The 23,662-nt window shown below is 57.0% G+C and overlaps 2 protein-coding genes across 9 annotated transcripts in view; one reads left to right on the top strand and one right to left on the bottom strand.

The window, feature by feature from the left end:
• On the bottom strand, nt 1-13,942 carry LOC130263549 (prickle-like protein 1-B). The gene is made up of 11 exons (XM_056511124.1): nt 13,895-13,942; nt 13,450-13,632; nt 10,840-10,942; nt 10,436-10,548; nt 6,691-6,834; nt 5,784-5,891; nt 5,170-5,307; nt 4,885-5,085; nt 3,716-3,902; nt 2,289-2,558; nt 1-846 (listed from the first exon to the last, which is right to left on the bottom strand). Exons 1-11 carry the CDS (start codon nt 13,940-13,942, stop codon nt 401-403), a joined length of 1,941 nt encoding a protein of 646 aa, XP_056367099.1. The 3' UTR covers nt 1-400.
• FRS3 (fibroblast growth factor receptor substrate 3) overlaps nt 13,347-23,662 on the top strand; it is a 15,472-nt gene continuing 5,156 nt past the window's right edge. Inside the window, exons 1-7 of one of the 8 annotated variants that reach the window (XM_056511444.1) lie at nt 13,697-13,821; nt 16,653-16,779; nt 16,999-17,128; nt 17,270-17,358; nt 19,503-19,689; nt 22,102-22,263; nt 23,386-23,537. In XM_056511444.1, coding sequence (XP_056367419.1) covers nt 17,119-17,128; nt 17,270-17,358; nt 19,503-19,689; nt 22,102-22,263; nt 23,386-23,537 — 600 coding nt within the window. In that variant the 5' untranslated portion in view covers nt 13,697-13,821; nt 16,653-16,779; nt 16,999-17,118. Of the gene's footprint in view, nt 13,615-13,691; nt 13,868-16,278; nt 16,780-16,998; nt 17,129-17,269; nt 17,359-19,502; nt 19,690-22,101; nt 22,264-23,385; nt 23,538-23,662 lie in introns of those variants that run through there. The other 7 variants (XM_056511449.1, XM_056511450.1, XM_056511442.1 and 4 more) reach the window with 7 other exon arrangements.

The raw sequence follows: 23,662 nt of genomic DNA on the forward strand, positions 1-23,662 counted from the left end.
TTCAGATTTCAGCCAAAATTTATTGGAGCTTCGTCATCAGCAGCAGCAGAGCTGCACCCTGGTCCCCTCCCCGTGGTGGCAGCAGGACACAGTGCCACCAGGGATGGAGAGCAGGTGGCAGAGGGGCACAGAGGAGCCCAGGGAAGGATCCCAGGGGGTGATGCAGGCAGCTGCCCTTGTCTGGAGCTCTGGCTGCTCCCTGCCGTGCTGGAGGTGCTGGAGGCCCAGGCTCCCTTCCTGCTTTACCTGTTCCTAATTGCAGCAGAGGCTGGCAGGAATTGCAGGCTCTGCTCTGCCGGGTGGGAGAGATCCCAGCAGCTTCTCCCACCCACCTTGGGCCGCGTTCAGGACGCTCTTGGAACGTGCTGAGGCCCTGGCAGGACCTGGCAGTGCCACTCAGTTAGGACACACTGCAGTGCTTGGCCGTCCTGCCCCTGCCACTCCCTTGGGGCTCCCTGCCCAGGGAATTCATCCCAGGCTTGGGGATGGGCTTCCCAAAAAAGAAACCCTCCTCCTCTGAGTCTGAGTCCGAAGATGAGGAGCAGGTGGGACACCAGGAGTCGTTCTCCTCCGTGCCATCCCCTGCCCGGGGGCTGTGTCGGGGAGGGGAGCTGCCCAGCTGTGGGTTTCCATTGCCTGTTCGGGGCTCAGGGCCCCCCAAAAGCGCGTGGCCCGAGGCTCCAGGCTGCTTGGGGTGCTCTGGGCTGGGCTGGGGGGCTGAGGCTGGGGGTCCCAGCAGCCCTGGGTGCTCCTTGGCAGCGTCGCTGCTCCTCTCCCGAGCGGCTGCTCCGAGATCCTGGGGGCTCCTGAAGGCAGGGTGCACTGAGGGCTGCTCCAAAAACGCCTCTGGAAGAGGAGAAGTGGCTGTAAGGGGGGGGGAAGGACACTTGGGACACTCAGGATGGCACCCACCCACCCCAGCTGCCACCATGGGATGTTGGGAAGGACAAATCAGGAAAACCTTACAAATATGAGTGCTTAGCAAAAGATTTTGAAACAGAATTGGGACAGAAATGATAGCAGTGGCTATCAGACCAGCAATGGGAATGCTTGAAGGCCTTTTCCCTTCGTTTAGATAATGCCAAATGCCATAAAAAAGAAGCAGCAGAGACCCTCTGCAAGTATGACAGGAAGGATCAGAGATAAGGTTTAGAGATAAGAAAGCAGTAAAACATGATAATACAGCAATTTCTATAGGTTGCATGCAAATGTAAGAGAATTTGCATCTTGTATTAGATTGGTTAGTGGAAATCAGAATATTCAACATAGGAGAAGATTTATTGTGTTGTAAACAGGAAAATCTCTCCCTTACCTTCCGTACCTCTCACACCACTCTGCCCTCTCTTATCTCTTAGAATTCCAAACCCCCACTCTGTGCCCTGCCTGAGCTGCAGCTGGCAGCTCCCAGCAGTGTACACCCACACCCTTTACAATAAACTGCAAACTGCAAGGGCAGAATATAGAGAGAGCCTGAGCTTGTTCTGACCACCCTCCCAACTGTGTTGGATTGTTGTGACCAGAAATGTGGATTCTGTCACAGTGCCCCTGATCTCCTGGCACACATTATCTGCTCATGGGCCATCTTTAAACCAGCTGGGCAATCATCTTTATCTTCCCACAGCCCATCCTCCCTCCAGGAGATATCTCCTGTTCATGGCCACTGAGTCCCAGGGCATGACTGATAAAATTCCATCATCCCACTGGGAGATGCTCCAGCCAGGGGAGGAGCCAAGCCTTTCCTACCCAGATAAAAACTGAGATTTGGAACACCAGAGCAGCCTTTGCCACTGGATCCCAGAGGAAAGCCAGACCTTTGCACATCATCCCTGGAGCTTCAGAGGAAACTGCACCTTCTCCAGGAGCACTGCTCCAGCTGAACCACATCTGTCCCTGCAGGAGGATGCAGCCACCATTGAATGGGACTGTGCCAACACCCTGACTGACTGACGGGTGTCAGCTTGGATTCTGACTCTGGAAGGGCTGGGATTGTTCTGTGTAATACTGCATTTCTATTTGAATTTTCCTAGTAAAGAACTGTTCTTCCTAATTCCCATCTCTTTGCCTGAGAGCCCCTTAATTTCCAAATTATAATAATTTGGAGGGAGGGGGTTTACATTCTCCATTTCAAAGAGAGTCTTCTGCCTTTATTGGCAGATAACTGTCCTGCACACCAGGACGATTCCCACAGTGGGCTGGGTGTTTATCACCTCTTCCATCAGCGTGACATCCCCAGCAAAGCCCCAGGGGCTGGATTTGCTCCCACTCCCCTCCCATCCCCAGGATCGTACCAGCCCCTTCCCCGCGCTGCCTGCAGCCCCTGCCGGCTGGGGACAGCGGCGTGGAGTCGGGGGACGGAGCAGAGGCGAAAGCCGAGTCGGAGGAGTCGGAGGAGGCGGAGGAAGCGGCGTCCCGGCCGCAGGTGTCGGAGCAGAAGAGGCGGCCGCGGCGGCAGGTGAGCGGCTGGTCCCGCAGCGCCCGGCGGCAGCGGCTGCAGCACAGGCAGGAGGCTCGGGCGTGCCAGTGCAGCCCCTGGTGCGTGACCTGCTCGCTGTCGGCGCCTGCAGGGAGGGATGAACCGGGAAAAACTTGTAGCGAAAGATTTAACAGCTCACAGAGAAAGGTTTTGGGAATATGGGGGCCATAAGCGAGGTTGAAATGAAAGCTATTGTAGGTGCCTGGGCTGGGGTGGTTCTAGCTTCAGGGTCTGGATAGCTCTGAGGGATCCTGAGGCAGAGGATCAGCTACTCAACCAGCCAGGAGAGACTTTGGGAAGAGCCCTAGAGGTTCCAAAAGTAGCTTTATTTCTTCCAAGGGTTCTACCAGCAAAATCCGGATGTGTAGCACAGCAAGGGGTCTTTATAGGTTTTAGGTGGATTGAGTTTTTAACCAGTAAAATTATAAGTTGAGAACTGTCCAATTACTTTAAGATTCTAGGTGAGAAAAGGCCAATCATCTAGTAATGTTAAAGACCAATAGAAATCCTAAATGATAACGGGGGATTTGGTAGGGAGGGGGGGCATCTCTCATGAAAGGTTTCATTGTCTCAGGGCACAAAAATCCCTTTTTCAGGGACTGTTGTATCATCCACAAGTCATCTTTGAGATACCAAACCTTAGCTACTAAATAACTAGAAGACAATAGGATGGCTGGCCAAAAGTAATCCCCTCTTGATGGAACAATGGCTCAAAGGTCAGAGAAGACCCTGCTAGCTTGGCAGAAAGGGTCCAAAGAGTCGTTTTTAGGGTTTAAAGTGTAGCACATTATGGTAATGATTCTTATAGGCTGTGTGTAAATGCTATAGGATTTGTATGTTGTATTAAATTGGTTAGTGGAAATTAGAATATTCAACATAGAAGAAAATTTATTGTATAGTAAATGAGGAAATCACTCTCTTACTTTGCTCTCATACTTCTCTTACTTCAGTCTCTTATTTCCCTCTCTTCATTCTTAGAACTCTTACTACCCCCTCTCTCTCTGCCCTGCTCTGAGCTGCTGCAGGGCCCTTTTTACCCACGTTCTGTGCAATAAACCACAAGTTTCAAGACCTTTCAAGGCTTATAGAGCTCCATCTCTCACAACCCTCCTGACCATCACACCAAACACTCTCCTACAAGCACCAGCGCGGCAGCCAGGGCTGAGGGAAAGGCTCTCCTTTCCCCTGTGCCAAAATCCACCCTCCCAAAGGCTGCCCCGCCCGGGGGAGGGGTCTCTGTACCGATGGGGTCCCCGCAGGCCTGGCAGGGCTCGGCGAAGAGGCTCTCGAAGCAGCGGCGGCAGCAGGGCCGCCCGCCCCGCATCACGTAGCGCTGCCCCCGCAGCGGCTCCTCGCACTCCAGGCAGCAGAAGTGCTCCAGGTGCCAGCGCCGCCCCTCGGCCTCGATGCACTCCTCCATGAAGATCAGCTGGAGGGGGGGAAATAGGCAGACATCCCCTCAGCAGCACATTGGAGTGGGGAAACCACCCCTCATCCTCTCAGCAGCACATTGGAGTGGGAAAACCACTCCTCATCCTCTCAGCAGCACATTGGAGTGGGGAAACCACCCCCTATCACCTCAGCACCCCACTGGAGTAAGGAAACCACTCCTCATCCTCTCAGCAGCACATTGGAGTGGGGAAACCACCCCTTATCATTTCAGCACCCCAGGGGAATAGGGAAACCACCCTCCATCCTCTCAGCAGCACATTGGAGTGGGGAAACCATCCCCTATCATCTCAGCACCCCACTGGAGTGAGGAAACCACCTGCCATCCTCTCAGCACCCATGGGAGTGGGAGAGTAAACCCCATCCTCTCAGCACCCTGCTGGAATGGGGAAACCACCCTCCATCCTCTCAGCAGCACATTGGAGTGGGGAAACAGCCAGACATCCTCTCAGCACCCAGGTGGAGAGGGAGAACAGCCCTCATCCTCTCAGCACCCTTCTGAAGTGGGGAAACCAACCCCCATCATCTCAGCACCACATTGGAATGGGGAAACCACCCCCATGCTCTCAGGACCCCACTGGAGTGGGAAAACCATTCCCCATCCTCTCAGCAGCCACTGGAAAACCTGCGGTGCTTTGCTGTGCTCAGCAGTGCAGCCCCCAGCCCATAGGATTCCCTGCAAGGCTCAGGAAGGAATATTCCTCCAGCCCACCAGTGGTTTTGACAGATTTGGAGCCCCCAGTCCATGGGAATCTCTGCAAGGCTCTGGAAGGAATATTCCTCCAGCCCACCAGTGGTTGTGATGGATTTGGAGCCCCCAGTCCATGGGAATCTCTGCAAGGCTCAGGAAGGAATATTCCTCCAGCCCTTCAGTGGTTGTGATGGATTTGGAGCCCCCAGCTGAGCTCAGGGGCAGTTTAGGGCCAGAGGGAAATCAAAGCCCTCCCCTGGCCGGCGCCCACCTGGTCGCAGGAGGCGCAGCGGGGTCGGAAGAGCTCGGCGTGGTGCCGGCCGCAGTAGATCCTCCCATCCTGCTGGAAGTAGATGAGATCCACCAGCTGCTGCTGGCACAAGTGGCAGGAGAAGCAGGACGGGTGCCAGAACTGGTCCCCCAGGTGAGACGCTGAAATCCCCGGGTCCCCCTTGTTCAGCCTCCGGCCGCACTGTCGGGGACACGAGGTTTGGGGCCAGGTTGGTTTTGGGGATGGGTCCCTGGTGGGGAATGGGTGCTGGAGGGGACACCTCACCTTCCTGCAGGGACAGCCGTGGCAGGGACCTGGCACGGGACAGGCCAGGCCCTGTCCCAGAGCCTCCTGCCTGCGGCGGGCGCTGAAGGCTCGGAGCTGCCGCCGCTCCTCCTCGGCGAGCTCGGGGCAGTACCGCTCCTGCGGGGCACAGGGGGCTTCAGGATTTCAGCTTTTATTATTTTTCATGCATTTATCATCCTGAAATTCTTTAGTGTATAACTTTTAAGGCCATACACTGCTGCTGCTCTCCCATTTTGACAAAACAATTCTTCCCCAGGCCTGGGAATCAAGGACACCTCGCTGCCACAGGCCCCGAGAAAGGTAAACAAAAGTGAATTGGAGGGGAGCAAACTTGGAGTAAATGACTTCCATTAATTGAAAAATTAACCCCCAATATGCAAATGGACCAAACTTATCAAAGAGTGAAAACCTGAGACCCATCATTCATTTTTGGATGTAGCCCTGGGGGCTTTTTCTGCCTGAAATGCACCTGGAGGCCCTTCAGTAAATAAAACTGGTTTTTATTCCCTTAGTTGTGTCTGGTTTCAGGTAGCCCACAAAGGCATCGGGTGAGCCTGGGGAGGGGAGCAGCAACCAAAAAAGAGGAGCCTTACATCACAGTCCTGAGGAGGCAGCTGCTGCAGCAGGGCCCTGGCACGGAGCCGGGTCCGGTCAGGGGCAGAGCCAGGCTGAGGCGAGCGGGGCCCGAAGCACGGCGGGACCTGGGGACAAACAGGGGAAATTTGGGGGGTGTGTTGGGTTGATGTGGCCAGAAATGTGGATTCTGTCCCAGTGCCCCTGATCTCCTGGCACACATTATCTGCTCATGGGCCATCTTTAAACCAGCTGGGCAATCATCTTTATCTTCCCACAGCCCATCCTCCCTCCAGGAGATATCTCCTGTTCATGGCCACTGAGTCCCAGGGCATGACTGATAAAATTCCATCATCCCACTGGGAGATGCTCCAGCCAGGGGAGGAGCCAAGCCTTTCCTACCCAGATAAAAACTGAGATTTGGAACACCAGAGCAGCCTTTGCCACTGGATCCCAGAGGAAAGCCAGACCTTTGCACATCATCCCTGGAGCTTCAGAGGAAACTGCACCTTCTCCAGGAGCACTGCTCCAGCTGAACCACATCTGCCCCTGCAGGAGGATGCAGCCACCATTGAATGGGACTGTGCCAACACCCTGACTGACTGACGGGTGTCAGCTTGGATTCTGACTCTGGCAGGGTTTGGGATTGTTCTGTGTAATACTGCATTTCTATTTGAATTTTCCTAGTAAAGAACTGTTATTGCTAATTCCCATCTCTTTGCCTGAGAGCCCCTTAATTTCCAAATGATAATAATTTGGAGGAAGGGGGTTTACATTCTCCTTTTCTGCCTTTATTGGCAGACACCTGTCCTCCAAACCAGGACAGGGGGTTAAGCTGTGTTTAGCTCCAAGCTGCTAAAATGTGTGTTTAACCCTGGGAAACGGGGTGCTCTGGTGTGGGAACCACCAGGGCTGGGTGCTGCTCACCTCAGGGTCCACAGGAGGTTCTGGATACTCTTCCAGGGCACAGCCCGAGTCGCTGTCGGACGAGGCCGGGGGCAGAGCGGTGCTGGTGCTGCACGGGGAGGGCTGGTCCCGCTGGGGCCATGCAGGGCTGGGCAGGGACATGAGCTGGGGACACAGAGCCAGCGCTGCTCAGACACGGGGCAGGGACTGGGAGCCACCCTGGACACGTGTCCTGTGCCCACGTGGCAGCAGGACAGGCAGGGAGGGACCCTGGGGCACGTCCAGCTGGGGTGAGGCTCCAAACCTCGAGGTCTTTGGCTGAACCATTGCAGGAACCCAGCGGGATTTTTGGGAATTTTGTCTTTGAGGTTACAGCAACCCCATAGTGAGGATATGAAAGTGGGATGGGATGGGATGATGATGGGATGGGATGGGATGGGATGGGATGGGATGGGATGGGATGGGATGGGATGGGATGGGATGGGATGGGATGGGATGGGATGGGACGGGAATGAAGCCAGGCAGGAAAGACCCCAAATGCTCAAGCTCAAGCTGGAACAGGTTTTGGAAAACAGCAACACCCACAGCAGGAGCTTTCCCCCAGCTGCCACCAGCCCTTTGCTGGCACGGCTAACCCAGGTTTAGTGGCCCATCCCTGAGTGGGAACACACCGAGGCTGAACCCAATTCAGTGGAAAACAATTCCTTTCCCTGGGGCTGCCATTGTTGTGCCCAGGGCTGTTCCTGCCCAGCCCACGGCTCGGGGTTACACGGTGCAAACCCATCCGGTGCCGTCCCCTCCTCCCCAGCGGCGCTTCCTTCCTGCCCCGGCTTCCCAAAACAAAGGCGAGATGCTGATGTGGTGGCTCCTGGGGTTCCCTGGATGCCAGCCCAGAGCCTGCCGCCCTCAGCCCGCGTTTCCTGCCCTGGCACGGGGAGCCAGGGTGGGATGAGGCCGAACTGCTGCTCCCCAGGGAGGGGAAATCACGGGGCTGTGACCAAACACCCGCAGGGATTCACCCCTGCGACGCCCACCGAGGATGGATCTACCCCTCTGGAAAATGGAAAATGTTCCATGCATCAAATGCTCTCAGGGATGAGGAGTGAGAACCCCCAGGCCACAGAATTTTGGATCTCCGACACCTCTGCCACCACCAGGACCCGTTCCCTGCTCCACGCTGGGATGGTGCTGGTGTGTCCCCCCAGTCAGGGACATCCCAGTGTCCCCACTGCTCCCAGCCAGCACCCCCAGCTCAGCCCCTGCTCCTTCGGGGTGCCGGGATGTGTCTGGAGCAGGCGGGATCAGCTCAGGTTTCCCTGCCCTGCTGCCGGGTCAATGATTAACGCTGCAGATCGGCTAATCAGAGATAAAACAAAAGGGCTGCTGGCTTTTTCCTGCTGTTTGGGGTCTGGAACCCTGGGGCAGCCCGGGGGGATGCAGGGCTGGTTGCAGGGTGTTGTTCAAAGTTACGTTTTGGGATAGGGATGAAATAATCTGGTTTGGCTGAATGTTTGCTGCCCAAAAAGAGCCCAGGCCTTGCTGGCTGGGTGGGCCAGGAAACACCCGTGGCCCTGCAGGAGGAGCAGGGTTGTGTGAGACCCTGGGGATGCTGAGTGGGGACCCTCGTGTCCAGCCCAGCTCTGCTGCTGGATTTGGGGAATGTCTTCCCAATTCTCCCTCCTCTGCAAAGTCGGGGGCATTCCCAGGCTGTGCTTGCCTCATTAATCCTCCAAGCTGCATTTGTGTAATCTCCTGGAGCTCTGCTGTTAATTAGACCCCTCTGATGCTCTGGGGACTCGGTGGGGCCGGCAGTGCCAGCCCCGTGGGGCACAGGGACCCCATCCAAGGGCCACCAGCACGGTGGGGTGACACTGGGGGGGACAGCAGCGCGCTGTGAGCACACGGGGATGTGCCCGAGAGCCCAGCCCAGTTTGATGTGATCAGGCCGGCTGGCAGCCGTCTGGGCTGTAAACAAGTCCCTGTAATTAGCCCCAGACGGTGACAGAGGAACGCGCCTCCCATGCTAAAGAGGCAGGCAGCCCCAACAGGTCTGGCTCCTCTGTCCCCTCTTCCTCCTGCCCTCCCTCCTGCCCGCGGGCGCTCCTGCTGCCCCTCCCTGCCGAGGGATGCAGGGATGCTCCGGGCATGCCTCAAACCGGAGCTGGCACCACGGTGGCACTTTGGGGCAGCTGCCAGCGAGTCAGGGACGTGTGACAGACCAGTCGGGCAGGCTGGGTGGCACTGGCTGTCATTTGCCTCGGCTGTAAATCCTCCTGTCCCGCCTGTGGCAGCTCCTCCGGATGCGCTTGCCCAAGCTCCTCTTGCTCTCCTCCAGAGGATCGGAAGCTGTCGCAGCTCCCTGGGCACAAGAGGCTGGAATTCCTGGCGCTACTAATCTGATTTGGCTCCCCGGGAGCAGCCCCCGTCTCCAGCTGGCTGCGGGAGCCTGTGTGGGCTCCCAGCCCTCGCTGCCAAGGTCACACATTAACCTGGAGCAACCCTCTCAGAACTCAGCACAGCCTGTGCTCCCAGCACTGCATCCCTGCCTCAGCCCGGCTTTTGCAGAGTCCCCGGGAAACACAACATCTCCAAAAAGCCCCTCAAAGCGCCCAGCAGCACTGGCAGCTCCGCGCTGGTCTCACCCACGGCACAACCTGTTTTTGCTTGAGCTCCCGTCAACACAGCTGCGTGGAATAAAGATGCAGAGCAATAAAGATGCAGAGCAATAAAGATGCAGCTTTTTGGGGCGAGATAAGCTGAGGTCTGGCAAGGAGAGCCGGAGCAGCGAGTCCTGCCCGACCTGGAGCCGGTCTCACCGAGGAGCCCACGGTGCCTTTTGGACCTGGGGTGGCACCAGGTGGGGCACTGGGCACAGCAGGGTGGTGGCCCTCGCTTTAAAAAACGCCTTTGCAGCCCCCCCAAATGATGGGGGAGGGTCTCAGCGTCCTGCTCTGCCACACAGCCCGTGGCACCAGAGGGGACCGCAGCCTGTTGGCTCACCAGGGGATGTGCCAATGCTGCAAAAAAAGCTTTTCCTGCGGTGTTTTCCCTCAATCCCGCGGGCACGGCAGGGAGCAGTAACCCATTAACCCACCCTGGCTCAGCCGGCCGTACATCCGCAGGTACAGACCCAGACTCCTGCCCCTCCTCTCCCGGCGGGATAAAGATTCACGACCCCTCCTCTCCCGGTGACCATTGGGAGGAAAATCTGCGACCCCTCCTCTCTCTGCAGCCACTGGGATGAAGATCCGCGACCCCTCCTCTCCCGGTGACCACCGGCATAAAAATCCGCGACCCCTCCTCTCTCTGCAGCCACTGGGATGAAGATCCGCGACCCCTCCCCTCCCGGGATGATGCCCCCCACCCTTCCCTGTGGCCACCAGATTTCAGGCCGGCATTTCTGAAGGGGCCCAGCTCCATCCCCGATCCCGACACATCCCATTCCCGGCCGGCCCCGGGTGGAGCAGGGATGGAGGGAGCTGCCCCCCTTCCCGGAGCCCCGCTGCCCGCGCACCTGCCCGCTCGGGGCTGGCACAGCCTGGCACGATGGAGCGGGGTCAGCTCCTGCTCTCAGCGGGCATTTCCCCAAAACAAAGCCCGCGGGGACAGCAATATTACCTCCCCCCAAAAAAAATCTCCGGACAGCCAAAATCCCCCCCAAAAAAATCTCCAGACAGCCCAAACCCCCCTGCTCCGCCTCGTTCCCTTCGCTCCTCTCCACGTCCGTCTCCATCCCAGCCCGGGGCTCGCTCCCAGCCGCCCGTACCTGTCCTTTCCCGGCGCTCCGGGCCCCGCTCTCCGCCGCTCCGGGCTCCGTCCCGCCCTGCTCCTGCTGCGGAGGACGCCAGGGAATGGAGAATGGAGCCTGCGCTGGGAAAACTTCGCAAAGCGAAAGGAAAACATCCAAGCTCAGTCAGGGAAATACTTTTTTTTTTTTTTTTTTTTGCTTTCCTCTCTCTCTTTCTATTTTTTTTTTTTTTTTTCCCTCTGCTTGCCCAGGCACTGGCTCCGCGGCAGCCGGGGTCCTAATTAGAGGCTTTTTAGCCTAAACCTCGCGAGCCAGCCAATGGCTGGAATTCCAGGGCAGGCAGGGAGGGGAAGGGGGGGGAACATTAGGAACATTAACCCTACAGGGGAAAGAGCTGCCGATGACATCTGGCTCGCTCCTACCTCTCATTTTCCGAGCGCCCGCGCCCTTCCCTCCATCTGCGGCTCGGTTCACCCCAGGTTGCCGTTTGATGACTTTTATGATCCCGCGCGGTGATTTATTTCCCTGCCGAGATCAGAAAGAGTTGAAGCTTCATGAAAGAGGGGGAAGTGTCATTACACCCCAATTTAGAGGTGGAGAAACTTTGGCTGGGCTCTCACAAAGGAGTTAGCCAGCGGCAAGTCAGGATGTCCTAGTTTCCACAAGCCCTGAACACCTGACGAGGCTCCTCCAAGCCATTCCAGACCGGCTCCGGCTGCAGCAATTCCACCCGGGCGGGAGTCAGGGGAAAATTTATCAGAGCCTGACGCGAGCCACAGCGTCCTGGTTGTGTTCCTGTAAGATTTTCCTGCAGGACAATGCCCAATTTGGGGATGAGAAGGGAACAGCATCCCCAAAATCCCTCAGGTGTGCGGGGACCAGGCTGGGTCTCTGCCACCTGTGTGGTCCCAGGAGCTTTTGGGAGCCCCGAGGGGTGCAGATGGCTCGTGTAAGTTCTGGCATGAGGGTCGGGACTGCAGCCAGAATTCACAGGGATATACAAAATGTACAAAATTTGGCAGAGGAGGTGCCAGGCTCCGTGACCAGCAGGGCACAGGTTGTGGTGCTGCTTTATGGAAGTGGTTGCTCCATCCCTGGAAGTGTCCAAGGCCAGGTTGTGATGCCACAGGATTTTTTGCTTTTCTATTTTCAATGTTTGTAATCCTGTAACTCTAAACCCCACACACAGTACGAGCTGATTCTTTCCCATTTTGGTCAGACACAACAATTCCTCTCCAGGCCTGGGAATCAAGGACACCTCAGTGCCTCAGGCCTTGAGAAATGTAAACAAAACTGAGTTGGGGGAGCACACTGAGGATAAATAATTTCATTACCTGAAGCTGTAATTGAAAAATTAACCCCCAATATGCAAATGAACCAAATTTATAAAAGTGTGAAGACCTGTCAGCCTATTTTGGGTGCAGCCCTGGGGGGCTTTGCCTGAAACCTGGAGGCCCTTCAATAAATACAACACCTTTTTATTCCCTTAATTTTGTCTGGTTTTAGGCAGCCCCAAAAGGCATCACTTGGAGAAACCTGGCATCGTGGAAAATGTCCCTGCTCGTGGCAGAAATGGGATTTTTAAAGCCCCTTCCAACCCAAACCATGTGAGGATCCTCTGTAAAATCCCCTGAGCAGGGGGAGAAGAAGAGGAAGAGGAGGAGGTGGAAGAGTCCCTCCCTGCACGGGGGTCCCACCAGGCTGTCGCTGCCCAGGGTCCCTTTGATGTCCCCAGTGTCCCCACGCTGTTATTTCACCGGGAGCTTGGTCCCTGCAGCTTTATCTTCCCCCTTTGCTGCTTTGGACTTTGTCCCCTCGGGTGGTGACAGGGCCCCCCCTCGTCCCCTGCTCCCCCCTGGCTGCTCCATCCCTCCCCAGGGCGGAAGGATTGATGGGCAAAGTCCTCGCTGGGGACACGGGGGTCGCTCGGGGCTTTGCCGAGGTGGCACCGCGGGGTCCCCACGGGGGGCGGGACACGGCTGGGTGACCCTGCGAACCCACTGCCGTGAGTGGGGTTGGAGCTGTAAAACCCGGGATTGCGGGATGGAAATTGGGAATTGGGAATTGGATAAACGCTCTGGGTGTGCGCTGGGGGCTCCCCGTGTGCCCCAGCCCGGGTCAGGGTCCTGCAGGAGCCCCCCGAGGGGCTCTGGGGGGACCCCAGTGACACCCCAGCACTGCCTGCACTGGTTTTGTGCTCTGGGACTGGCGGGACTGGGCCGTGCTGGGGCTGATTCAGAGCCCCCTCCTTCCGCAGAGCCCCCAACGCCCCTCCAGACCCCCCAAATCCCCCTGCACTGACCCCCGAGGGCATCCTGCCATCCCAAACCCTGCAGAATCCCCCTGCACTGACCCTTCCTCGAGCAACCCTCCAGCCCACACCCCAAATTCCCCTTTGCTGATCCCCCAGCCCCTCTCGTTCCCCAGACCCCTCCCCAAATTCCCCTTTGCTGATCCCCCAGCCCCTCTCGTTCCCCAGACCCCTCCCCAAATTCCCCTTTGCTGATCCCCCAGCCCCTCTCATTACCCAGACCCCTCCCCAAATTCCCCTCCACTGCTCCTTCCGGCCCCTCTCATTACCCAGACCCCTCCCTAAATCCCCTGCACTGATTCCCCCCCCGAGCATCCCCCAACCCTAAATCCCATTCTATTGACCCTCCAGTCCCTCTCTTTCCCCAGACCCCTCCCCAAATCCCCTCCACTGATCCCCCTTGAGCATCCCTCAAAGTCAGGCTCCCCAAATCCCCCTGCACTGATCCCCCTCGATCATCCCCCGAACCCAGACTCCCCAAATCGCCCTGCGCTGACCCCTCCAGCGTTTTCTTCTCCCTCAGACCCCCAATCTCCCCCCACCGATCCCCCCAAGCGCCCCTCACCGTTCCCCCTTCCCAAGCCACGCCCACTCAGACCCCGCCCACACAAACCCCGGCCCCGCCCCCGCTCCCCGCGCCGCTGGCGCCCCCTGGCGGCCGCGCGTGGCTGGCGCTGCGGCTGCTCCGGGCCCGGCCCGGCCCGCATCGACCGGGCCCGACCGGGACCCCCGGACCCGCCGGGCCGGGCAGGGCCAGGGCCGGGCCGGGGGCCCCGACACGCTCCGGGTCCGGGAAAGGCCGGGCCGGGCCGGGGGAGGGCCCGGGCTGCAGCTCCCGGACGGCGGAGCCGGGAGCGCCTGAGGTACCGAACCGAGAGAGCCGCAGGTACCGAACCGAGAGCGACTGTGGTACCGAACCGGGAACTGCTGAGGTACCGAACCGGGAACTGCTGGGGTACCGAACCGAGAGCTGCTGAGGTACCGAACCGGGAGCGACTGAGGTACCGAACCGAGAGAGCCTCAGGTACCGAACCGGGAACTGCTGAGGTACCGAACCGAGAGCTGCTCCGGTACCGAACCGGGAGCTGCTGAGGTACCGAACCGGGAGTGCCTGAGGTAGCGAACCGGGAGCGGCTGAGGTACCGAACCGGGAGTGCCTCCGGTACCGAACCGGGAGCTGCTCGGGTACCGAACCGGGAGCGGGGCCGCGGCATCGCCCCCGTCCCCCTCCCCTCGGGCCCTCGGTACCCCGGGACTCGCCCCTTCCTCAGGCCCCCGTTCCCACGGGCTCTGCAGGCCGGTCCCCATCCCTCCATCCCCATCCCCATCCCTCCATCCCCTTCCTCATCCCTCCATCCCCGTTCCCATCCCTCCATCCCCTTCCTCATCCCTCCATCCCCGTTCCCATCCCTCCATCCCCTTCCTCATCCCTCCATCCCCTTCCTCATCCCTCCATCCCCTTCCTCATCCCTCCATCCCCATCCCCATCCCTCCGTCCCCTTCCTCATCCCTCCATCCCGTTCCCATCCCTCCATCCCCTTCCATGTCCCTGCAGCTCCATCCTCCTCGTCCCTGCAGCCCCTGCCGCCTTCCTCCATCCCCTTCCTCATCCCTCCATCCCCTTCCTCATCCCTCCATCCCCATCCCTCCATCCCTTTCCTCATCCCTCCATCCCCTTCTTAATCTTTGCATCCCCTTCTTCATCCCTGCATCCCCTTCCCCATCTCTGCACCCACTTCCTCATCTCTGCATCCTCTTCCCCATCCCTCCATCCTCTTCCCCATCCCTCCATCCTCTTTGCCATCCCTCCATCCCTTTGCTCCTCTCTCCATTCCCTTTTTCTTCCCTGCATCCCCCTCCTCAATGCCCCATCCCTTCCCTCTTTCCTTCAGCCCCTTCTCCTTGCCCCTCCTGCCCCCAGAGCTGCTCCCTCCTTTTCCTGGGGGATGTGTTTGGTCTCTCCCTGCTGTCCTGGAGGGACCTGCTGCTTTTCCCAGGTGTGTCCCTGGGCAGGGGGTGTCAGGGTGCCCCAATCCTTTGGGATGAGGGGGGCTCTGCTTCTCCAGTCCGGGGTTAAGAGAAGGGTGAAAGCACCAGGGGCTTCTGCAGGTTTGGGAGGATGGGAATTCGGGAGAGCCTGGTCCAAGCAGGATTCAGGTTGGGATCCTGGGAGCCTGGATGGGGCTGGTGGCCTCAGGAGGGGCCCAGTCCTGCTGTGGGGAGCCCTGCTGGGCTCTTGGGGTGTTGGTGGTGGCTGGCTGGGCTCTGAACTGGCAAACAGGTGTGGGAAGGTGAGTTGGAAGTGCAGAGCAGGAACCTGGAGACTCAGGGATCTCTGTGTGAAATATTGACCAGTGAGGAGCAGTGGGAAGCACTGAGGGAGCATTCAGGGGGCTCCTGGTGGTTTTTTAGTTCATTTATTCAGTTCTCTCTGTAAAAACTGCCCTTGGTAAACCACAGCACTTGAGGCTGAGCCCTCATAGATGGAAGGAGAGGAGTAAAGAGAGAGGGGGCAAAGGCAGAATGTTTGCTCCCAGCTGTTATCCCTGAGGGATTTGCTGAGGTGGGAGAGGAGGGGACACAGCCCCCAGTGCCCTGATCTGATGGAGCAGGATCTGTGCTAAACCACTGAGCAGAGCCTGTGAGGGGATAAATCCGTGGGGAGCCCATGTGGGAGGCACAGGAGGGTGTGCAGGAGGGCAGCTGGCACCGCCTCTGTTTGTTCTCAGCCTCCACAGAAGGGAACTTTCCTCTTCTGGGCACTTGGCAGGGCTGGGGAATTCTGCAAGGGCCGCAGAGGAGCAGTGGGAGGTGATTTTTGAGTTTGTTTTGATGTGAAAATGGAATGGGAGCCTGGGGCAGCTCAAGTGTGGCTCTTCCCCCTCCCTCCACTCTGGAAAGGGGCCCAGGGCAGCTCTGCCACTCCACAATCCCTTAGTTTGGAGGAGGGGGAGGCTCCAAGTGGAAAGAGTGTCCCAAATGAAAGAGGGTCCCAAAGAAAAGGGGTTTCCAATGGGAGGAGGCTCCCAGAGGAAAGAATTTCCTAAAGGAAAAAAGGTCCCAAAGAAAAGGGGTTTCCAGTGGGAAGAATTCCTAATGGGAAGAGGCTTCACAATGGAAAGAGGTTTCTAATGGAAAGAGGCTCCCAAAGGAAGGAAAGTTCCAAAGGAAAGAATTCCCAATGGAAAGAGATTTCCAGTGGAAAAAATTCCCAATGGAAAGAGGTTTCTAATGGAAAGAGGCTCCCAAAGGAAGGAAAGTTCCAAAGGAAAGAATTCCCAATGGAAAGAGATTTCCAGTGGAAAAAATTCCCAAAGAAAAGAGGTTTCCAATGGAAAGAAGCTCCCAAAGAGAAGAATTACCAGTAGGAAGAGATTCCCAAAGGAAAGAATTCCCAAGGGAAAGAGGTTCCCAAGGGAAAAAAGTTTCCAGTAGGAAGAGAACCCTAATGGGAAGAGTTTCCCAATGGGAAGAGATTCCCAAATGAAAGAGGGTCCCAATGGGAAGAATTTCCAATGGAAAGAGATTTCCAATGGAAAAAATTCCCAAAGGAAAGAGGTTTCATGTGGGAAGAGGGTCCCAAAGGAAGGAATTCCCAGTGGAAGAGGTTCCCAAATTTCCATTTCCTGCCCTGTGCCAGGATCCTGGTGGATCAGGAGGGGACACTGAGCTGCTCTCAGGGCACACCTGGCACCAGTTTCCACAGCAGAATTTCACATTTCTCACTACAATTAATAAAAACAAAACAAAACCAACCCCCAGGAGTATTTCTGGTGTACCCAGGGGTGTTCCTCACTCCTACTGTGTGCAGCTCCTGCCTGACCCTCTGACTGGGTCAGAAAGCAGAATTTTTGTGTTTTCTGGGTCACATATCACAGTTTTTGTGTTTTCTGGCCTTTTTTTTTTTTGCTTCTCCTGCTCCAGAGCAGAGCAGCTGCTGGTTCTGTGACCCTGAAGGACCTTCCCTGCAGTGAAGGCACCTCCACATTCCTCAGCAGCAGCTGCCTCACCACCCCTGACTGCTCAGTTTTATTTTCTTCACCCACTCTCAGTAAGATCCCAAACGCAGAAAATATCTCTTATTTCATTTTTTTTTTTATTTTTATTTTTAGCAGTGTTTTTTTCATTTTTCTTTATTGATATAAGTGGAAATAATTAAACACAAAACGCTTTCCTTGGGATGTCTGAAGGGAAGTTCAGTCACTCTCCCACTCTTTCTTTTTGAATTTTCTCTGCTTTTATCATTGTTTAATTGTGTTCTCCTTGCCAGGTGGAAGATGGGAGTGTTCCCCTCATGTTTTAGGTGAAACCTGCTTGCCATGAAGTCCTGAGGGAGGTAGAGGGACTGCAGTGGGAATTCCTTCTCACTCCTCCACAACAAATCCAACAAATGCCTAATGGTAAGGAACCTGTTGGTTTTAATTAATGTTAAACTTACAGAGCTCATTAATCAAGAGTTGGAGCTGCACCCTGGGGTGGGGGAGGGCACAGCTGGAGGTGCTGGGAATGTGATTGTGCCAAAATTTGTGTGCTGTCCCCAGGGATTGCCTCTCTGCCTGGAGCCATGGGGAGCTGCTGCAGCTGTCTGTGCACAGACAGCATCCCAGACAACCATCCCACCAAATTCAAGGTAAATTGTTGCCCTCCAGCCCCATCAGAGGGTCTGGGACAGCTCTGACTGCACCAGGGGAGAGCAAATTTCTGCCCCTCCAGAGGATTTGCAAATCCACCACTTATGGTTTGGTTTTTTTTGGTTTTTTAAAATTTTTTTCCTCCTTTCCTTAAGAAACTCCTGCTGCAAATATGTTTGCATTTGCTGCTAAATTGCCTCTGCTTGGGAAATTCAAGGAAATGGGGGACTGGAGAGAAAAACCTTTTATTGCTCAGGGCTGTGTTCCAGAGTTTGGGCTCAGCCACAGCAGCTGAGCTGCCAAAGCTCCTGCCAGCCATGGATCCCTGCTCTCCTGGGGGAGTGGGAAGGGTTTGGGGGATATTAAAGGAGCTGGGAAGGGTTTGGGGGATCCTGAGGGAAATGGGGAAGGGTTTGGAGAATTCTGAGGGAGCTGGGGAAGGGTTTGGAGAATTCTGAGGGAGCTGGGGAAGGGTTTGGAGGAGCTGGGGAAGGGTTTGGAGGATCCTGAGGGAAATGGGGAAGGGTTTGGAGGAATTGGGGAAGGGTTTTGAGGATCCTGAGGAGCTGGGAAGGGCGTAGAGAATAATGCTGAAGGAGCTGGGGAAGGGTTTGGAGAAGCTGGGAAGGGTTTGGAGAATCCTGAGAGAGCTGAGAAAGGGTTTGGAGGAGTTGGGGAAGGGTTTGGAGAATTCTGAGGGAGGTGGGGAAAGGTTTGGAGAATCCTGAGGAGATGGGGAAGGGTTTGGAGAAGCTGGGGAAGGGTCTGGAGAATCCTGAAGGATCTGGGGAGGGGTTTGGAGGAGCTGGGGAAGGGTTTGGAGAATTCTGAGTGAGGTGGGGAAGGGTTTGGAGGAGCTGGGGAAGGGTTTGGAGGATCCTAAAGGACCTGGGAAGGGTTTGGAGGATCCTGAGGGAAATGGGGAAGGGTTTGGAGGAATTGGGGAAGGGTTTTGAGGATCCTGAGGAGCTGGGAAGGGCGTAGAGAATAATGCTGAAGGAGCTGGGGAAGGGTTTGGAGAAGCTGGGAAGGGTTTGGAGAATCCTGAGAGAGCTGAGAAAGGGTTTGGAGGAGTTGGGGAAGGGTTTGGAGAATTCTGAGGGTGCTGAGGAAGGGTTTGGAGGATCCTGAGGAGATGGGGAAGGGTTTGGAGAAGCTGGGGAAGGGTCTGGAGAATTCTGAGGGAGGTGGGGAGGGGTTTGGAGGATCCTGAGGGTGCTGGAGAAGGGTCTGGAGAAGCTGGGGAAGGGTTTGGAGGAGCTGGGGAGGGGTTTGGAGGATCCTGAGGGATCTGGGAAGGGGCTCAGCCCAGAGAAAAGGAGGCTCAGTGGGGACCCTGTGGCTCTGGAGGAGGACAGAGCCAGTTTGAGTCGTTTGAGGAATCAGCCTGAAGGCACAGGGTGAGGAATCACCTCAGGCTGCAGCAGGGGAGCTTCAGGCTGGAACCAGCAGGAATTTCCTCTCGGGGAGCTGGGTCAGCCCTTGGGGCTGCGGGGGGAGCAGAGAGCTGCACACTCTGACCCCAGAGCTGTTCCCCAGCCTCAGCCAGGCTGTGTGTCCCCTGTGTCCCCTCTGTGTGTCCTATGTCCCCTCTGTGTCCCCTGTGACCCTCTGTGTGTCCCCTGTGACCCTCTGTGCCTCCGTGTCCCCCCGTATCCCCCCCTGTGTCCCTCTGTGTGTCCCCTGTGTCCCTCTGTGCCTCCGTGTCCCCTCTGTGTCCCCCCTGTATCCCCCCCGTGTCTCCTTTATGTCCCCTCTGTGTCCCCTCTGTATGTCCCTGCTGTGTTCCCCCTGTGTGTCCCCGGTGTGTCCCTGCTGTGTCCCCCGTGTGTGTCCTCTCTGTGTCCCTCTGTGTGTCCCCTGTGTGCCCCTGTGTGTCCCTCTCTGTGTCCCCCGTGTCCCCCCCGTGTCCCCCATGTCCCCCCCGTGTCCCCCATGTCCCCCGTGTCCCCCCGTGTATCCCCTCTGTGTCCCCCCTCTGTGTCCCCTCTGTGCCCCCCGTATCCCCCCGTGTCCCCCATGTCCCCTGTGTGTCCCCCGTGTCCCCTCTGTGTCCCCCTGCCCCCCGTATCCCCCCGTGTCCCCTCTGTGTCCCCCATGTCCCCCCCTGTCCCCCGTGTCCCCCGTGTCCCGGTGCCCGCAGGTGACGAACGTGGATGACGAGGGCCGGGAGCTGGGCTCGGGGGTGATGGAGCTGCTGCCGGGGGAGCTGGTGCTGCACTCGCGGGGCCGCGGCGCCGTGCGCTGGCCCTACCTGAGCCTGCGGCGCTACGGCTTCGACTCCAACCTCTTCTCCTTCGAGAGCGGCCGGCGCTGCCACACCGGGCAGGGTCCGTGCGGGGCGGGGCTGGGGACAGGGGGGTCCTGGGGACAGGGACAGGGTCCGTGCGGGGCTGGGGGGTCCTGGGGGGTCCTGGGGACAGGGACAGGGTCCGTGCGGGGCTGGGGGGGTCCTGGGGGGTCCTGGGGACAGGGACAGGGTCCGTGCGGGGCTGGGGGGTCCTGGGGTGTCCTGGGGGACAGGGACAGGGTCCATGCAGGGCTGGGAACAGGGTGGGTCTCAGGGATCTGGGGGGTTCTGGGGTGTCCTGGGGGACAGGGTCCATGCTGGGGGGCTGGGGGGTCCTGGGGACAGGGTCCGTGCAGGGGGCTGAGGGACAGGGACAGTGCCTGGGGGTCCTGGGGACGGGCAGTGTGGGGGTGGCTGGGGGGTTCTGGGGGGTTCTCAGGAGTCTTGGGGGTTCTGGGGTGTCCTAGGGGACAGGGACAGTGCCCCGGAGTCCTGGGGACAGGGTCCGTGCTGGGGTCCTGGGGGGTCCTGGGGGGTTCTGGGGTGTCCTGGGGGGTTCTGGGGTGTCCTGGGGTGTCCTAGGGGACAGGGACAGTGCCCCGGAGTCCTGGGGACAGGGTCCGTGCAGGAGGGGCTGGGGGGGCTGGGGGACAGGGACAGGGACAGTGCCCCAGGGTCCTGGGGACAGGGTCCATGCTGGGGGGCTGGGGGGTCCTGGGGGGTTCTGGGGTGTCCTGGGGTGTCCTAGGGGACAGGGACAGTGCCTGGGGGGCGGTTCTGGGGGATTCTGGGGGGTTCTGGGGGCAGGGACAGTGCTCGGGAGTCCTGGGGACAGGGTCCGTGTGGGGCGCTGGGGGACTGGGGGGTTCTCAGGGGTCTGGGGGTTCTGGGGTGTCCTGGGGGACAGGGACAGTGCCCCGGGGTTCTGGGGACGGGGGCAGTGCCTGGGAGGGGTCATGGGGGAGTCTTGGGGGGTCCTGGGGGACAGGGGCAGTGCCCCGGGGTCCTGGGGACAGGGGCAGTGCCTGGGGCAGGGTTGCTGCCTGTGGGAGTTTTGGTTTGAGTTTGGTTTTCCTCAGTGCTTTTACCCTAAATCGGTCAGTGCTCAGATTTTGGGTCTGGCAGCACTTTGTGACAGAGAAAAAGGAATTCCACGTTTCCCTGATGCTGTGAGCATGGAGAGGGAAGTGACTCACCCAGGAGCTGATGCCAAGTCACCAGCAGCACTGGGAGTAGTGTGGGAATAGAGGAATTACAGTTTTACAGTGGTGCCTCTTGGTTCCTTCCAGTCTGTCTCTGCTGCTTTTAAAAAGAGCTGAACATTTCCTTGGCATCTGCATCCCCTGGGAGAGAGAGAAAAAAAAGTTGTTTTCTCATTCTCTTAATGTGTTTGTAAACTCCAGAAAGACTCCTGTGAGTGCTCAGGGTCTGTGTGAATCCACAGTGGCACCTGCTGCTCTTTAATGTTTATTTCAGTGGGGTTTTCCTCTCCTAGCAGGGAATTCATCCTTTCCTGCTTTGCCTTTGCAGGGTGAAAATTGAATCCAGGGATAAAAACTCTGCCCTCAGTGTGGTTTGGTTCTGTTCAGGTGCAGGCAGAGGGGATGAAGCAGAGCTCTCACATCCTGAATTTTTACCTTTCAGCAGAAATGAGAGGGATGATGTGTGGTTGGGTTTTCTCCCTTCCCTGTAGGATTTTCTCCTGCTTATTCATTTCACCTGGAGCCCTCCTTGCTGGTGCTGCTCCCCACCTGATGCAAGGCAGATTTTTTTTGGCCAGAACGTGGCTGTTTGGGAGCAGCCCTTGTTGCCAGGCTGTTGCTGTTGCCATGGCTGTGGTGTGTGTGAGTGCCAGCCTGGGATTGGCTCCTGGGCTGGGCTGCTCTTTGGGGAGAGACTCTTCAATCCAGAGATTTTTAAAAACCTGGCTTGCCCATCCCTCCCTGCAGTGCAGCTTTCAGGAGTCCCTGCCTGGATTTTCCCCTGGGGAAGGGTGAGGTCAGACAGGAGAGGTGAGCAGTTCAGCTGCCCTCCCACCTGTGTGCTGAGAGATTCCAAAATCCAGCCTGGATGGAGCTCTGGCCTTGTGGCAGCTTGGGACTGGAACTGGATGATCTTTTCTCTTCCAACCCAAACCATTTTTATTGTGCCATGGTCTAGTTGAGGTGTCAGGGCATGGATTGGACTTGATGATCTTGGAGGTCTCTTCTAACTCAGTTAATCTGTGATTCTGAATTCCATGATTTCTGGTGTTATTTCCTGAAAAATCCACAAGGTTGGTTTTTTTTTTTCTTTTTTTTTTTTTTTTTTTTTTTTTTTTTTTTTTTTTTTTTGCTGTGGCAGTGTTAATACAACAGCAGAAATCAGAATTCATTCAGAAGTGGTAGTAACACATCTCTTTAAAGCAGGATCACTTCCTTGCTGTTCTAACCCTCCTCTCTACCCCTGGCAGGGATTTTTGCCTTCAAGTGCTCCCGAGCAGAGGAGATCTTCAACCTGCTGCAGGATCTGATGCAGTGCAACAGCATCAACGTGGTGGAGGAGCCCATGGTGGTCACCAGGAGCAGCCACCCTGCAGAGAGGGAGCTGGCCAGGAGCCCCCAGGGCCCCAGCAGTAAGAGGAGGATTTGGGGACAGGACAGGGGACACAGGGCTGGGGGGGACATCTGCAGTGCTCCCATCAGGGTCTGGGTGTGCCCCTGTTCAAGGTCCCCGTGTGGAATTTGGTTTCTGAGGAAACAGAGTGTCCTGGTTTGGAGGACAGGTGTCTGCTAAGAAAGGCAGGAATGGAGAATGTAAACCCCCTTCCTCCAAATTATTATAATTTGGAAATTAAGGGGCTCTCAGGCAAAGATATGGGAATTAGGAATAACAGTTCTTTACTAGGAAAATTCAAATAGAAATGCAGTATTACACAGAACAATCCCAACCCTGCCAGAGTCAGAATCCAAGCTGACACCCGTCAGTCAGTCAGGGTGTTGGCACAGTCCCATTCAATGGTGGCTGCATCCTCCTGCAGGGGCAGATGTGGTTCAGCTGGAGCAGTGCTCCTGGAGAAGGTGCAGTTTCCTCTGAAGCTCCAGGGATGATGTGCAAAGGTCTGGCTTTCCTCTGGGATCCAGTGGCAAAGGCTGCTCTGGTGTTCCAAATCTCAGTTTTTATCTGGGTAGGAAAGGCTTGGCTCCTGCCCTGGCTGGAGCATCTCCCATGGGATGATGGAATTTTATCAGTCATGCCCTGGGACTCAGTGGCCATGAACAGGAGATATCTCCTGGAGGGAGGATGGGCTGTGGGAAGATAAAGATGATTGCCCAGCTGGTTTAAAGATGGCCCATGAGCAGATAATGTGTGCCAGGAGATCAGGGGCACTGGGACAGAATCCACATCTCTGGTCACATCCTGCATTGCCACCCAAGACACAGAGACACAAAAATCCCTTCCAGGCTGTCAGAGCTGGCAGCTCTCAGCTGGGTCTCTCCTGCCACCGCTGCCAAGTGGCTTCTCCTGAGCAGCCCTTGGGAGGGTTGGGTGGTTTCCATCTGGAATGGCTCCATTCCTGTCTCCATGAGGAATTCCTTAGGTTTAAAGGAGGCTCTGGCCCTTGAGTGTGTGTGCTGCAGCACTGGGATGGCCCTGGACAGGCTGGTTTTACCTTCCAGAAGTGCCCAGCTCACTGAAAATGTAATAATTCTACTTTGTACCAATTTAATGCTTCCCTGCCTCGATTCCTTCACAGGTCTGGGTTACACTGGACTTCCCAATGGATTCCACAGCTTCCCTGGAGAATCCCTGTCCTACTCTGCAGCCCAGCACCCCTCAGTGAGCAGCCTGAGACATTCCTCTGTGGGGGAAGACTCCACCCACCCCCTCCTGGGGCCTGAGGAGCAGGTAAAGCCACCCTAAACTCTGCTGGGTGCAATTCTGGGTTTGCCTCACTCAGAGCTCAGGGCATCCTCACACCCTGTCACTCTTTTTATTCTCTTTCATTTTGCTCCTGGAGGCTCCTGCTCTTT

The sequence above is a fragment of the Oenanthe melanoleuca genome, chromosome 26, assembly GCF_029582105.1.
Source record: "Oenanthe melanoleuca isolate GR-GAL-2019-014 chromosome 26, OMel1.0, whole genome shotgun sequence".
NCBI classification, from domain to species: domain Eukaryota; kingdom Metazoa; phylum Chordata; class Aves; order Passeriformes; family Muscicapidae; genus Oenanthe; species Oenanthe melanoleuca.

Excerpts from the sequence above, each read along its gene's own strand:
- LOC130263549 (XM_056511124.1), bottom strand. The coding sequence starts at position 13,942 with ATGCCGCGGCCCCGCTCCCGGTTCGGTACCCGAGCAGCTCCCGGTTCG. Across the intron at positions 3,903-4,884 it reads GCTGCGCCTCCTGCGACCAG|CTGATCTTCATGGAGGAGTG; the intron begins GTGGGCGCCGGC and ends CCCCCCCTCCAG. Across the intron at positions 2,559-3,715 it reads GGCCTGCGGGGACCCCATCG|GCGCCGACAGCGAGCAGGTC; the intron begins GTACAGAGACCC and ends CCCTCCCTGCAG.